Here is a 15255-nt window from a genome sequence, read left to right as displayed (position 1 = left end):
TTTATACAAAACTTTTCTTTTTTCAAAAGAGAACTTTTAAAATATTTCTATGATTCAAGAAGAAAGCTCGATTTGTTTTAGCAGCACATAATCATGAGCAGTGTACATACATAGCGACGAGCTGACAGTAATCTTTCCAGAGGTCGATGTGCAATAAAAATATATGACACTAGTAATGCAATGAAAGACGCAAATATAATAAATATGTACAATTTATTATTTACAATACGCTACTACTTTTCTCCCGTGACGAACATGTGCACGGAGTTGTCAGATCGCATGACTCGCGCGAGGCGGGCGGCGCCGAGCACGGCCGCGAGGCGAGGCAAGTCGTACTGGCAGTACAATACCGACACTGTCATGTTGCACTCACTGCCGCCAAACTTGTTCTGGTTCACCTCCTGGAGACAAATATTTATTTAAGTCAAAGTTTTTTTTATTATGAAAGAGTAATTTTATTATCACAATTCATAATAATATGTCTTCCGTTGAGATCATTGAGTGAAGTCAATGCTATGTGGATAATTATGAAATCTATAAGTCGAAAATTGTAAAATTGAAAAGCTTTTTATATGTAGATCAATATTTCAGATAATATTTCAATGTATTCTCTCATACTTGTACTACTTGGAAAATATGAAAACAATATAAATGTATAATCTAATAGTGATACGAAATCTTACCTGCATCAAATTGCACATTTCAGAGAAGAAGTGAGGATATGTTGGCGGTTGGTAAAATATAATATGTCGTATGCCTTTTATTCGGAATCTTCTGAAGAAGTGTACTCTTTCCGAGTACAGCAGGAAGTGAGCTTCTGTGTGGAAGAACATGTCTCTCGCACGAGCTATTTTGGCATCCTGGAAATAAAATAAAAGCAAGTTGTATACATTTACTTAAAAGTTCCTTTATGTTTGAATGGTCGCAAGTCCGACTGCCGAGCCGAGTCTGTGGTTCGATTCCCGAGGTGAGCAAATTGTTATTGAGCCTTATTCGGCTTTTCAATTTCTTAGTATTATCCCAGATGTCATGCCCGGCGCATAGCAATAGGCTCGCTGCATATATAACATGGGATTCATATTACTCATAATACAGTTGGAAATTGCACTTCTGTCACCTCTCCAACAAACAAAAGGCGTGATTTTATATGCATGCGTTATTGATTAATCATCACACAACATGACAAGCTTACCTTAGAATATTCACAAATCTGTACGAAGCCAATATCTTCCTTTTTGAAGTAATTCCTAATCTGTACATAATCGAAGTAGCTGGGCACGTAGATGAGAGTGTGGCTCATGAGCGTGTCTCTCTGTTTTGGAAGAATCTCCTTGATGAAGTACTGGAACCTAGCATCCACTGATTCCAGGGGATTTGCTGCTGTAAACCTGTAAAGGAAGTATGACATTAAATTATTATTTGATTTGATCATATCAACAATTGACTGTACTCAGTCAATTCAGGTACCCATTAGACATGTATATGTATAAGCAGAAAATTACATTAGCTCTGAGCTTGATATCTCTTCCTTCTTATGGGACATGAGAGTGAAACAGAGGCTGTACCAGTGTGCACATAACAAATAGCCAACTACTAAATAGAGAAAGACACTATACAGAAACAACCCATCTTAATCGCTGAAACGTCGTAAGTACAATTAATTTACAAACTAAAGTTTATGTAACCTTGCATCTTGCTTATGTAAGCTCTGTATTGTTAACAATGAAAATATAAACCACACTAGTTACCTGTGAAAAACTTGTGGCACTTGCACCAGAACCTGCTGTATGCTGCCAATGTCTGTGGGATTTTCAACCAATATCCGCCCAGCGTAGTTGTGGCATTTCTTATTGATCACCGACTTTATTTCCGGCAAAGCTACCGACGAGAATATCAGAGTTTGTCTGTAAAAGAAACATTACAAAAATATTATTTCTGTAAACAACAATTTTGCTTTTGATTGGAATTTAAATTCCATATTAGCAAAGATTCTTGAATGGTATGTATTACTTAACATTAGGCTTTAAAGAAAATAATAATAGTTTGTTTTCATACCTTATCAAAGAAAGCTCTTACAAAAAAATTACACTAATAATTTTTACAACTGACCTGTAGTACTTAGCCCATCCATTAACAGCCCAAGATCTAACTCTAGAGAAGTCAGTGCCATGAGTTTTCTTGGGCTGCAAGTGGAAATGATCCAGGACGTGAAGCAAATGGTCCCAGTTCTGCATGAGGAAGACATCAGCTTGGTCCATGATCAGCACTTCTATGGAAGCCAGAAAATCGAAGTCACGGTCGTCCTCGCCTTCCGCACCCACTATCATTCGCAAACCCAACGGTGATGTCACTATGATGTCTGATGAGTAGAAATCTGTGTAGAGCTGTAATAAATGAAAATAAAGTGTTAGAAAATGATACTGGGATTTTATGATATTACATGGAATAATGTTACTACTAAAATAATTACTATTAGAATAATTTGAACATTCAAATATTTGCTAGACAGACAGTCTTTGTGAGACTATGCAACCAGGGAACTCCATCTGTGTCCTCATGCTTAACAGATACAACTGAATGGACATTCATACAACATATAAATCCAGAGCATGTTTATTCTCACAAGCTTTTTTAAACTTCTTACTATCTTGTAGTTCAAAGAAATACATACATAATATTAAATTTCAAATAAATTTATACCAACCTTTAGAGTTTTCTTAGTGACTGACATACCCAGCCTAAATGTATCCTCAGTGTTGCCACTAAACATGAGCTCATAATCTTCTGGCTTTGGGTTCTTTCTGGGCATGATCAGTTCTCCACCTGTGAAGTCGTCTTCAAACCTCTTCTTGTTCACCACCTCCCCAGCTTCTTTAGGTACAAGGATTTCTATTAAGGTCTTAACAACCCTGTAAGCAGCATCTTTGAATGGCACCATTATTAAAACCTGGAAAACAGACAATATAAATGAAACATTATCAACTAAAAATTGCTCATAATTATCCTTAACTACTGAAAATGGGTGATAACCTATAAAAACTGTTATAGACTAGCCAGGTGAACCGAAAAAGACCTAGATGCCGAAACCACTCTTAACACAATGGTCTGTGATGCCATTCACACCACCAAAGACAGAGGACAAGATGCAAACAATAGTCAGCGAAACAGTGATTCATCAAGGTCACAACCCTCAGGATTGAGGCCAAAAGACGCAAGGAGGAGGAGGACAACGACTGTAAATTATGATGAACGATGAACTTGATGAACCAAGTAAAAAGTTAAAACTTTGTCACTTGACATCTATAATGTTACATACCTTTGCTGAGGATTCTGTGAAGAACAAATATAAATAGAAAAGAAAATGTTACATACCTTTGGTCTCACAAGTCCCTGATCCCGATACTCATCAGACAAATCACTCTTCTTTGACAATTTAGCATTATGATGCAAGATCTTAGTTCTAGTTTTCAACATATGGTTCACAACATGGAGACAGTAGGTATATCTAATTTCATCAGCATTTGTGAATGTTCTCTGAGGATAGTACAGATCTTGATAGTTGTTCAAAACACAAAACAATTCCTTTTGTAATGGCGTAAACACTTCTGTCAACTCCAAGTCCCTTTTTATTAAATTAGTTTTATTTGCTGACACTATGTTGCCTTGTATCTGAGATTTTATATGTAATTGGTTGAAATCAATTTTGTTCACCAATGTTGGTACTGTTCCCATAGACGCATATGTGTTTTCTTCTAATATAGAAACTTTTGGTTTGACCTTTTTTGAAAGTGTTTCTATGGGTTTTGGTATAATGATTGATAGGTTTCCTAATACTGGCCAGGTTTTGTTTGTGGTTTCCACCGTTGTTGGTGTGTTGGTCAAGGAGACTAGCAACTCGTCTCCCAGGTCATACTGAAGGTGTTTAGTGAAAGGATCATCTGCCATTTCAGGCTCATCAGCTTCAATTTCATTTTCTATTTGTATCTGCAAATATAATTGTATTTTTATTATAATTTACTTACAATTGGTGATTGTTTATGTAATGTGGATGTAGTTTTTTAATAAATTTAAGCAGAATAAATATGTATTGATTAAACTACTCAAATGTAATTACCTCATCTTCTTCACTGTCCTCGTCACTCGCGCTGCCATCTTCATCATCCATCTCATTGCCGCTGCCGTCAGCATGTTCTCCCTCTGCAGTTTCCATAGCCGTCTCATCATCATCCATGTCACTAGCACTACTACTGTCTTCCTCACTTTCCGCCACCGGAGTTCTCTTCTTATTACTAAAACAGGACAACAACTGGTCGTATGCGTCTTCTTCTTCTTCGCTCTCAGAATATTGAACCTTCTGCTGTTGCTGCAATTTCTCCTCCATTCTCCTTTTCTTCTCTAATTCTTCCTCAATTTTTTGTGCATTTTTATATCTGTTAAAAATTGCTTTTTTGTTTACTATTCTATCTTCTGTGCCCTTTTTCTTTTTAGTTGCTGACTTAAATGTATTTTTCTTCTTTCCAAAGAATTTCTTGCCTTTCTTCATTTTGCTAGTACTGTACTAACGTTAACTTAAGTAATTCACGAAAAGAAAATTATTTATTCTTCTCAGAAGTCACAACACAACATAAGTAAACACCACGAGAACATAACCTCTAAATGCTAATGTGACTGACAGTGACACTTGAGTTGACAATTGTCAGTTTTTTTCTTGAATGGCAATCACAGTCACAGTATACAGGGAAAGGGGAGGCCTTTGATCAGCTGTGGACGTCTCTCGGCTGATGATGATGATGATGATGAATCACAGTTTACACCAAGTTTACACACATCCACAAATTAAAAAAAAATTCAGTTTCCAATAAAAAAAAAACACATGTTGACATAATATTGTCTGTCAAACAATTGTCAAAAAAGTTCAAAACTTCCGTGTTTTAAAACCATAATATTATTTGAAAAACCAAATAAAATTTTAACTTGGACTAATAAATAAGAACTTAATTATTAAGTATATGGATAGCGTTTACTAAGAACAGATAGACTAGTAGGCAGGTTATAAATCTTCACTATACACAAAGTAAAAAATAAAAACAAACAATGTCGGAATATAATGAAAATTTATCAAGAAAAACAAGGTCCCGGAATTTAGAACCAGTAGCTAAGGTTAGTATTATCAATGTTGTGACTATAGCCATGAAATTGGATATTAGAAGTTTGTGTTATTGCTGTAAGTAGAGGTTATGAGCGCACATTTAATGCTACAAATGAATGTGATATTGCAGATTGGTTACATGGATGGTGCATCAGATGGTCAAACTGCTGAGTTTCAAAATAGTTTCAATACCGGCTATGAACAAGGTTTTACATTTGGTATACAATTAGGTGTAAAGGAAGCTATTTCTAGGTAAGAAAACAATTTCTAGGTATAATTTCCCCAGTAAAAAGTTTTCTAACAATTATTATGTATGCAATCTGTTCCAGTTTCAACCCAGACAAGAAATCACCAGATTTAGCAGATCAGCGCAGAATTAATTGCCAGATTTGTACCAATACAGCAAGTGCTCAAGATAATGTAGTTAATTTATTTAATATTCAACAAGAGAAAAATACTGAATACTTATTAAAAAACGATAAATAATAATCATTTGAAGATTGCAGAATTGTACAATTGTGTCCAGTGTAAAGATGAAGGGACTTCATAATTAGAGGTGAAGAATGTGATAATTGTGGTTTTCTCAGGACTATGACTGTTTTTTATTTCTGGCATCATAATCATGGAGACTTAGCTGAAACTATTGTTAATATGTTATGTTTTTTATAAATTAAATATTATGAAAGACAAGGAGAATGGATTGAAGATAGTTTCTCCTAATGGAGGAATATGGACCTTCCACATATTGTGATAGATTTGATGGGCAGATTCTGCCAATAATAATGAAGGTTTATTTTGTTTTGAAAAGTGTATTACTTACAACTATTGGATAAATATCAGATTTAGATTAAGACATAGGTACTAGTTTTAAAATAATTAAACATAATATTAAACTTAATTATTAACATTTAGAAGTTTTATTTATAATCTTAGTTTCTTTTCTGGTGGTGGTTTCATATTTTCCTGTTTGATCTCGGTTTTGATTTCAGCATGTCCCTGTAGACTTCCATTTGTCATGTCCGAGCTGCTTGGGTCTGCAGGTTCTTGTTTTATAGTGATGTTGTTAACATTGCCATCAGGGGCTTTATCACCATTCTTTTCAGTTGAGTTCTCTGTCTTAACAGTGACACCATTTGTCTGCAAAATCAAAATATCAACTTTTACAACCAGAAGGAAACTACTACAAATTTACAGACCCAACAATCTTTTAAAAATATATAAATACATACAGACCATATAAAGAATATTACATCTGTTATCTATGTGACTCACCTGGCTAGGTGCTTGTGTAACAGGCAATGGAAACTGCCTCACAAGTTCTGCTAACAACATGTCAACCCTTTGACGCTGGAACAGTGTGGATGGTTCCTCTTTAGGAGTGCTGCTCACATCCTTTGAAGAGGACTGACCACTGTTGTAAGGACTGAGACCTAGAATTAAGAAATAAGTAGGTAATTACTGATTACAAGTATAAATTATTAAACTAGGATTTGCACAGATATAAAGTCTATAGTTATACCTGGTTTAGTCGCTTTGAAATCCCACCAGTATCCTTTGCTAGGGTGATACCTTGAGTAAGACATGGTTTCTTCAAATGAGCATTGCAGATGATGTACTGCAGACAGCTAAAACCATAGTTGTAAGAAATTAAACCATGTTACCAAATAAACTGAGTAGAAATTAGATTTATTTATTCATTAAATGAATAGCTTACCAGTCTAGAGTTGAGTACACTCGCTAGATCAGGAGCCTGGTACACAATCCCAGCTATAATGTAGTAATCAGCTAAAGGTATAGCCTGTGTAGGACTGTGTCTGTGTTGTTTACGAATTACGTACAGAATCGGATCTTGCACATGCAGTAATATGTATTCCAGCCCCGTCATGTTCCTGTAGTAAAATCATTAGATCATTACTTTTGTTACGAAAATTTACTGCGAATATTGTCAAATATTTGAAAGCAATAAAATCATTTGTTGGTATAGAATAATACTTACTGTAGTTGATCCATGCTGAGACGCTGCATCTTAACAATTTCATTATTACAAGTACGGTCAAAAAATGGATTGGATCTCTCAGAAAAATAGTCCATGATATTAGATGGACTCAGTAAAGGTATCCAAGCACTGTCGTGCCACGAAAGACCCAAAGGATTTTCGTTTGCTATTGGTAAATTTCCAATTCTATTTTGCATCATTTTTAGTTATTATCTCAATCAGATACTTTTAAAATCACAAAACCATCACAGATCACAATAATGCACTGCTGTCACTGTATGCATGACATTTGATTTACCATAGAGTATATGAAATTATTTTAGGGATGTTCCTTATTAGTGCCATACCACCTGCTGTGCTGAATAATCAATACCAATACCATATAAGATCATTAGATGGAGAATATAAAATTGATAAATTTAATTAGCTTGTGTTGCGTACGGATTAAATAATCTTTACGTAACTTGCCATGATAAATGCGATATAATATAATTCTGTAGTCTTTGGACCCCATGCTGGACTCAGTTATCGGTTTTTATTTTCCAATTTTCCACCTCTATATTTTTTATAATCTGTATTCGCCAGGAGCAGAATATTTATTATAGATTCAATAAATTGAGGTTAAAATAATCACAATGAAATATTTAAAGTAACCATGACATTCATCACAATACAGACTAATTCGGTCGTCTTACTTTGCTAATATATAATTGGCTACATATCATGTCAATAGTTCTTGGCTCACCTTGTTGTTATTGTGTTACAAGTGCTATCTTTAACTAATCACTTTGCGGGGCTTGGAACGGATTTAGCAGCAATTTCGCAGTCCTCTCGAGATTATAGTTAACGCAGATAATTATTAGAATCTTAAAAATGGAGAATAGAATTAGATGTTATGAAGAAATATCATCTGAGACTTTTGATACAGAAAATGTGGTCACAGACTCTTCGTCTGATCAGGTAAACACCGCTTGTTTGTATTAAAAGAACAGGTTTGCCGTTTTCAACAACATCATATATTAATTTAGTACTTACGCATGTATTCTCAATCAGAAACCAAACACAATAATTTGTAGCTAATGCATATACCTAATTCGCACTTCGTAACTCTTTTATAATTTGTTATTTATTTTTTCAGGTTGATGTGGAGGCAGTGATATTAAAAATCTTCAAACAGTTTGAGAAGAGTGCTGAAATAGAACCAGAGTTCCCTGTAATAAGAAAAAGAGTGCATTGTCAATTGTTGAAGGACTATCTCAGAACTTTACCACAGAAATATGAATGCTTGGATGCAAGCAGAACATGGATTGTGTACTGGGTCCTACACTCACTGTCGTTACTTAATGATATGCCTGATGCAGAGACATTGTCTGATGTAGTGAAGTTTCTAACTCTGTGTCAGCATGACGATGGTGGCTATGGAGGTGGTCCTGGACAGTACCCACATCTAGGAACCACATATGCCGCTGTCAATGCCCTTAGCATAATAGGCACTGAGGAAGCATATAACTCTTTAGACAGGAGTAGTTTACAAAAGTTTTTATGGACTGTGAGAGATGTTGATGGGTCATTTGCCCTTCACAAAGGTGGGGAGCAAGACATTAGAGGAGCATACTGTGCTGTCAGTATTGCTAAAATTACAAACACATACACAGATGCCTTATTTGATAAGACAGCTGAATGGATAGTCAGCTGCCAGACCTATGAAGGTGGGTTTGCTGGATGTCCAGGTATGGAGGCACATGGAGGATATGCATTTTGTGGCATTGCATCCTTGGCTTTGTTGAATAAAACACATCTATGTGATGTAGATGCATTATTAAGGTGGTGTGTGAATCGTCAAATGCGTTTAGAAGGTGGATTCCAAGGGAGAACAAATAAATTGGTGGATGGATGTTACTCATTTTGGCTAGGAGCTGCATTTCCAATAATCAGTGCTATCTTATCTCAAGGTAATCTATTTGATAATAATGTGAACAGGGTTGGAAAAAAAACATGTTTTTTTTATAAAGAAAAAAACATCATGTTTTAATTGAAAAACAAAAAAAACATGTTTTTTATTAATTCTTCACTGCTGTTTTAATTGACTTGTTTTAAACATGTTTTAATCTTGTTTTAAACACGTAAATATGTATAAAATGAATAAAAAAGCTGGAATTTCTATAAAGTTCCGCCAAAGCAGGTCTTTCTTCCGCCCTGTTATCATATTTTTTTCCAAATAATACAGCACACATACACGCACTGTAATAGTTAATTAATAACGCCGAACAAAATTACGTAAAAAAAAGCATATATACGGTCAAATTGAGAAACCTCCTCCTTTTTTTGAAGTCGGTTGAAAAAATACGTGTCCACCAAAGGGAACCGGGAAATCCCCGCGTTTTATGAACATTCATTCACCGCATTACCGCTTGTCAGTCAGGGGAATCCCATCTAGTAATATCCATGTTGCCAACTCTTTAGTAAAAAAATATACCATTAGGTTTTTAATTTCTTGAGTGTAAAAGTATAAAGAGATTTTTTTATGTGTTTTCAACATGTTTAAAACAAATTAGTTTTAATCATGTTTTAAACATGATACATACTTTTGTAGTGTTTTAATCAGTGTTTTAAACGTGTGTTTAAAACAAATGTTTTAAACATTGCCAACCCTGATTGTGAAGTACTTTCTATTTATTTTTGTAACAAGTGTATCTAAAGTAAAGTCAAGTCAACAACAGAATAAAATACAAATAGCAATAAATGTAAAAAACAAGCAAACAACTTCAATCCCTACATTTATTTTAGCAAACTTTACTGTTTTTTGTGTTTCACTAGTCTATTGTATGGCCTTGTATGCCATTTTTTTAATAGGTAACTACAATCTCACAAATTACTTCCTATTTTCAGAAAATAAAGAATTGTTAGAAACGGTACTCTTCAACCAAGGTGCCTTACAAGAGTATGTAATTATCTGCTGTCAAGCCTTGCCTGGGGGCGGCTTTATTGACAAACCTGGCAAGTAAGTATGACAATTTAATTATTTGTGTAACTGTAACATGACATGACACTTTTTTGGCACGGTGTGTAATACACCTGTTATAATTGTGAATATGAACTTATCATAATTATTATGTAGACACAATTTAATCAAACCTATGACTAGCTATAAAATTCAAATTATGAAACAAACCAGTAAACAAAACAATCTTTATCATTCATGCAGTAATTTGTTGATATCATATCTATACAAGTAATAACGCTAGATGTAGTTATATTTTAATTGCTGATTCATGTTAACTTGTTGTTTCAGGCATCGAGATGTTTACCACACTTGTTATGCTCTGAGTGGGCTGTCAGTGGCACAGCATGGCACGGGGGCTGGTGACCCCTTCATAGTCGGCCGACCCAGCAATGAACTCAACAGAATACACCCACTCTACAATGTTGCACCACATCTTGCGTACAATGCTGTACACTACTTCATCAGACATCCACCACCAGTCAAAGATAAAAACTAAGTACCCAATGTTGTTATCCTTAAATTTTTTAAGCTTTCTTGAACACAACTCCTGATGCACCAATATTTCAATCTTTCACACCATCCCTTCATATTTATTCTGAAATTATTGTCTTTGATTCTTCACAGTTCTAATTTTAAACATACAGGATATAATTATCTATTCCATTCCAATGTGTAGGAAAATAACTTACATTGCAGGAAAACAGCTTCCTTACTAAATGGTATTAAATTGATGTTTTAACTTGTTTTCCAAGTAGTACCAAAAATGTGTTACATTTGGAAAACATTATTGTTTAATTACTTCCAAGTAAATAAGTATTACAATTAACATTATTTTTAAATGTTATAAATGTTACATGTTATTGTTTTAATGAAATAAAGTACTTGCTCTCCGCAATTTATATGTAAAAAATATTTATAATGAGAAATTAATCTCAGTAAGATTTGTGTGGTGGTACAATTATTTTGGGTGTACATAGTATTTCAATTTTATGATTAGTTAATTCCACATTTCCATTGTGATTTTCTTGGGTAAACTAAGTCCCTTGTATCATCACATCCCTGCAATTATGTATAAACTATACATAAGGTTAGTAATAATTTTTGTGCAGTATAGATTAATAAATAAAAAACTGTGTAAAATAATGAATTTTTATTATTCCCTTTTATTCAAATGCAATAAATTTTTGCATCAGGTTTGCAAATTATACTAACTAATCTAGCTGTACATAGCATTATGGGTAGGTTTTTACACATTTATACATACATTGCCCTGGCCATAATTTCCTATGAACATGTTTTCCATAATTTATCATGAAACATGAAAAACTACTAATATAAACATTAAATTTTAGCTGCATTTCTTGTCTTTTAATATATATGTTGATTATTTTTATTTCACCTTAATCATATCTGTAATACATAAGAACCCTAACAGTGATTTATTATACAATGTTGTAAGCAACATTAACAATTTGTGTGATGATAAACTTTAAGTAGCTACATATTAGAAGTACATAAATTTTTGGTAATGCAATACATAGTCGATTTTGCTTCATTTCAGTTCACACTAACACAAATTCCTCAGATTCAATGTCCGTATCACTGTCTTGGATATTTGGTGTTACCCAGTTTTGCTCTGTTTCATAAATAGAGTTCCTAATATTAGGAAAGTTCATAACATTGCTACATGAGCCACTGTTTAGAGTAAAAATAGGATATTCAAAGTTAGCAGCGACTCCCTGGGGGACTAGGAATGATTGTATAACATTGATAAATGTTTCCAAATCATTTTGTGTGGCCAGGTAGAAGCCTATGCAGCAAGAAGGGTCCATTTTGCTTAGAGGCATTTTTCTAGGTGATCTACAATGAAATGATTGTAAAGAAAAGTTAGGTTGCCAAACATCCACCATTTCTTGACAGTAATGAGGGTCCAAGTGGATCAATCTATCATCTTGGTATCCCACAAAATACAGTGAGTGTTTGGGTCGTCCCCCAATAATGCCTATGCAAAAGTCTAATGTAAGTAATGAAGTTAAGCAGGGGCCATAAATAGGATTAAATTTATCAGACCCCAATTTTACAGGAACTAACAAAATAAGGGATTTCCAAGAACCATTTGGTAGACGACAAAGTGAATAAACATCTTGAACATATATAGTTGAATCTTGAGCAACATAAACTTCCAAATTATCAAACTCATAATTTTCTTTTGAAGCAGCTGTCATAACTGCTTTCAGGCAGTGAGCAACAGATGCAGGTCCATACCAGTCTCCTGGCTTCTTCCCTAGGGCCTCCCCTAGACTCACCATCTGATGTATAGATAGAGGGCTGTTGACTGATGACTTATCACCAAACCATTTGATTATCATGCGGTGTAAACAATCCTCTTGAAATTCCCTGGCATTTTGTATAGCCCTCTCAGGAAACCACCTCCAAGAACGACCAAGAAAGTGAGTCACTAGAGCTTGTGCTAACAACATCTGTCCACTTCGTAGCATGCAACCCCAGCCACAATCTGTGGTAAATGAGGAGCCTGACATGGTGGGGAATTCCCTTCTATATGTCATCCATATTTTGCTAATAAAATCAGATTTGAAGCCTTCTATGCCCTCTCCATATATCTGCTCAATTGGTTGGTTGGCTGTTGCTTCAGTACCAATTTCAGTAGATGATTCTAATGATCCCGTAGGACTAAGTTTTCGATGATAGCACCTGCCAAGTAGCCATACAGGCGATTCCTTTGAAAAGCTGGTTTTTAGCTTCACAGTCCATCCAAATTTCACGTTATTCCACATGGATAAGAGGCGGGACTCAACCTTACCTTTAAGGTCGAGTAGTTCCTCTGTGCCTCCATTTGAAGTTGTGGCTCCACTTTTATTTTTATCGACATTTATCGCTGATGCATTTTGCGTAATTCCATTATCAGCTGGTTTCAGTTCCGAGTTCTGTGTAACAATGCTACTAGACCCGTTCATTATATTACAGCATCGTATTTACTTTTCAGTGTTGGAATTTTAATCCAATATTTGTTGACTGGTCAGCAGTTCGCTATGCTGTTATTATAAGGTTGTGTCCCCATAATAATACCACACGACTTAATGCACTTTCAAATTACAATTTGTGCACTGAATTGTTCATCACTAATAGCAAATTGGTGTTAATTTATTGATTAAATAAATGCAATTTTTATATTATTGAACAAAAACATTAGGGATAAAGAAAAATACACACGACAAACCGTACAGACGACACACAATGACATTGACAATAAATATGTCACATTGTTCTTTTCAAAGCGCATAGACAATGTAAAGATAAGACATTTATTTAGTGCTAGCAACATCAAAGATGTCCAGTGATCATCAATTGATATTAATTCCATGCCAGTGTAGTCCAGTCAAATAAGGTTAAATTAGGTAAGAATCTCGGAATGCGAGATACCCAGCTGTAATTTTGTATATACTTGTATATTGACCCCCTAAAACTTGTCTCAAAACCTACACATGGTAGGGCGTAAGCAACCCTTAAAATTCAGGGTCAAAGGACCCAAAAATCGTTTATTTTGCGGTTTTTTCGAAATATCTCATTTGCTGCTGGGTATCTCAAATTCCGAGGTAAATTCCTAAATTGACTGGACTAAGTGATGCATACTCTGGACAGATGAATATTTTTTTAGAAAAATATTTATTGAAAATAAATGAAGGGAACTTTTATAACTTTTTTTGTTCTTCTTTGTTTTACTTTCAAATTATTATTGTACTATTAGACATTTCTTAAGTTAAGGGTAGGGTAGGACGACAAGTTCCTATATAAGCAGCCGAGTACCGGTGCCTCGCCCTATTTGTTCGTGGTCTGCCGTGCGAGTAAGACGTATTTTGAAGATTATTATTTTCTTTTGAAATTGTTGCGTGATTTATATTTATTGTTGTAAATTGTGATTTATTTTCAATAAATGTTTAAGAAATTGTTATTTTAGTTTTTAGGTTGTAAAGTTGTATTTTTTTTTAATTAAATCCGCTTCTGATTGCTAATATCAGAAGTGGGATAAAAGATTCATTCCCACTAATAGCCTGACTTGATTTGGAAGGTTCCTTTCTAATTGCTAAGTAGTTTTGTTTTATTTTGTGGTTACCATAACCTCTTTTTTTATTTTTATTTTTCTTTTGAAGTTGTTTTGATTTGTATTTGGACAATGGATAAACGGAATCGTCTCCGCCGTTCGCACGTGTCTCGCGAAAGGTCCTCTCGTAAGCACCATCGTACACGGAGTAGTAGTTCACGTAGTGACTCGCGTAGTCGGTCGCGGCGTTCTCGTGATAGCTCGCGCACACACACTCCTCGCCGTCAACGCTCGCGGGATCGGCGCACGCGAGAATGGCAGCATCGTAGCAACTCGCGCGGGCGCTCGCCGCACTTTAGGCGCTCCTATGGACGGAGTCGCGAGTGCCGCCACGTATCGCATGGTGAGCACATGTCGCGCACTGTGCGCACGCCGCCGCTGTCCCCTGTAGTCTTACCGCCGAGCAATTGTGGATCCTGCAACACTGTACTGGCGCGCCTGGAAGCGCTGGAGCAGAGTTCTCGTGATCCAACTTTGCTAAGACCAAATTCGATTGAACAAGGTACAGAGCAAATAGTTGAGGCAATTCAATCACTGAAATCCATGAGTACCCACAGTTATTATGTCTCAAATTTCGATCCCAGTATTCATGATGTAGATTCTTGGTTCCAAGAGGTCGACAGGGCCAAGTTACTTAACAAGTGGGACGACCGTGAATGCTTTTCTAGGATAGGTAATTGTTTGAAGGGAGACGCTAGGTCGTGGCTCAATGAGTGGGTGAGTAATGACCGTTCATGGAGTAATTTTAAATTAGACTTTAAACCCTTATGCGTTAAGAAAATCGATTCGGCGGAAATTTTGTATGAAGTTATGTCTTCCAATTCCGATAAATATCAAACATATGCCGAATATGCGCGTAAATCCTTGCTAAGATTACGCATTGTTAAAGGTCTCAGTGACGATTTGATCACACAGATTGTTTTAAGAGGCATTGCTGACCCACACGTAAAAGCGACTGCGGTCAATGCGAACTTGAAACCTTCGGA

The 15255-nt window shown here is 35.4% G+C and overlaps 5 protein-coding genes across 5 annotated transcripts; 2 read left to right on the top strand and 3 right to left on the bottom strand.

The window, feature by feature from the left end:
* Nucleotides 1-194: 194 nt before the first annotated feature.
* LOC118275546 (U3 small nucleolar RNA-associated protein 25 homolog) lies at nt 195-4653 on the bottom strand. The gene is made up of 8 exons (XM_035593550.2): nt 4115-4653; nt 3373-3984; nt 2705-2947; nt 2110-2384; nt 1749-1904; nt 1193-1388; nt 684-860; nt 195-401 (listed from the first exon to the last, which is right to left on the bottom strand). Exons 1-8 carry the CDS (start codon nt 4541-4543, stop codon nt 234-236), a joined length of 2256 nt encoding a protein of 751 aa, XP_035449443.2. The 5' UTR covers nt 4544-4653; the 3' UTR covers nt 195-233.
* Nucleotides 4654-4883: 230 nt separating this feature from the next.
* Nucleotides 4884-6056, top strand: LOC118275548 (uncharacterized). Its single transcript, XM_035593553.2, has 3 exons — nt 4884-5160; nt 5280-5401; nt 5479-6056. Exons 1-3 carry the CDS (start codon nt 5095-5097, stop codon nt 5633-5635), a joined length of 345 nt encoding a protein of 114 aa, XP_035449446.1. The 5' UTR covers nt 4884-5094; the 3' UTR covers nt 5636-6056.
* LOC118275547 (mediator of RNA polymerase II transcription subunit 6) lies at nt 6044-7434 on the bottom strand. The gene is made up of 5 exons (XM_035593551.2): nt 7146-7434; nt 6864-7038; nt 6669-6774; nt 6422-6579; nt 6044-6286 (listed from the first exon to the last, which is right to left on the bottom strand). Exons 1-5 carry the CDS (start codon nt 7343-7345, stop codon nt 6071-6073), a joined length of 855 nt encoding a protein of 284 aa, XP_035449444.1. The 5' UTR covers nt 7346-7434; the 3' UTR covers nt 6044-6070.
* A 277-nt stretch (nt 7435-7711) lies between these two features.
* Nucleotides 7712-11292, top strand: LOC118275393 (protein farnesyltransferase subunit beta). The gene is made up of 4 exons (XM_035593323.2): nt 7712-8105; nt 8284-9097; nt 10035-10146; nt 10438-11292. The coding sequence occupies exons 1-4, from the start codon at nt 8019-8021 to the stop codon at nt 10643-10645; spliced, it is 1221 nt and encodes a 406-aa protein (XP_035449216.1). The 5' UTR covers nt 7712-8018; the 3' UTR covers nt 10646-11292.
* LOC118275392 (cysteine protease ATG4D) lies at nt 11285-13424 on the bottom strand. Its single transcript, XM_035593321.2, has one exon. The coding sequence runs from the start codon at nt 13122-13124 to the stop codon at nt 11712-11714; it is 1413 nt and encodes a 470-aa protein (XP_035449214.1). The 5' UTR covers nt 13125-13424; the 3' UTR covers nt 11285-11711.
* Nucleotides 13425-15255: the final 1831 nt, after the last annotated feature.

Source organism: Spodoptera frugiperda, chromosome 8, assembly GCF_023101765.2.
Source record: "Spodoptera frugiperda isolate SF20-4 chromosome 8, AGI-APGP_CSIRO_Sfru_2.0, whole genome shotgun sequence".
NCBI classification, from domain to species: Eukaryota; Metazoa; Arthropoda; class Insecta; order Lepidoptera; family Noctuidae; genus Spodoptera; species Spodoptera frugiperda.
This window is presented reverse-complemented; position numbering and strand designations above follow the sequence as displayed.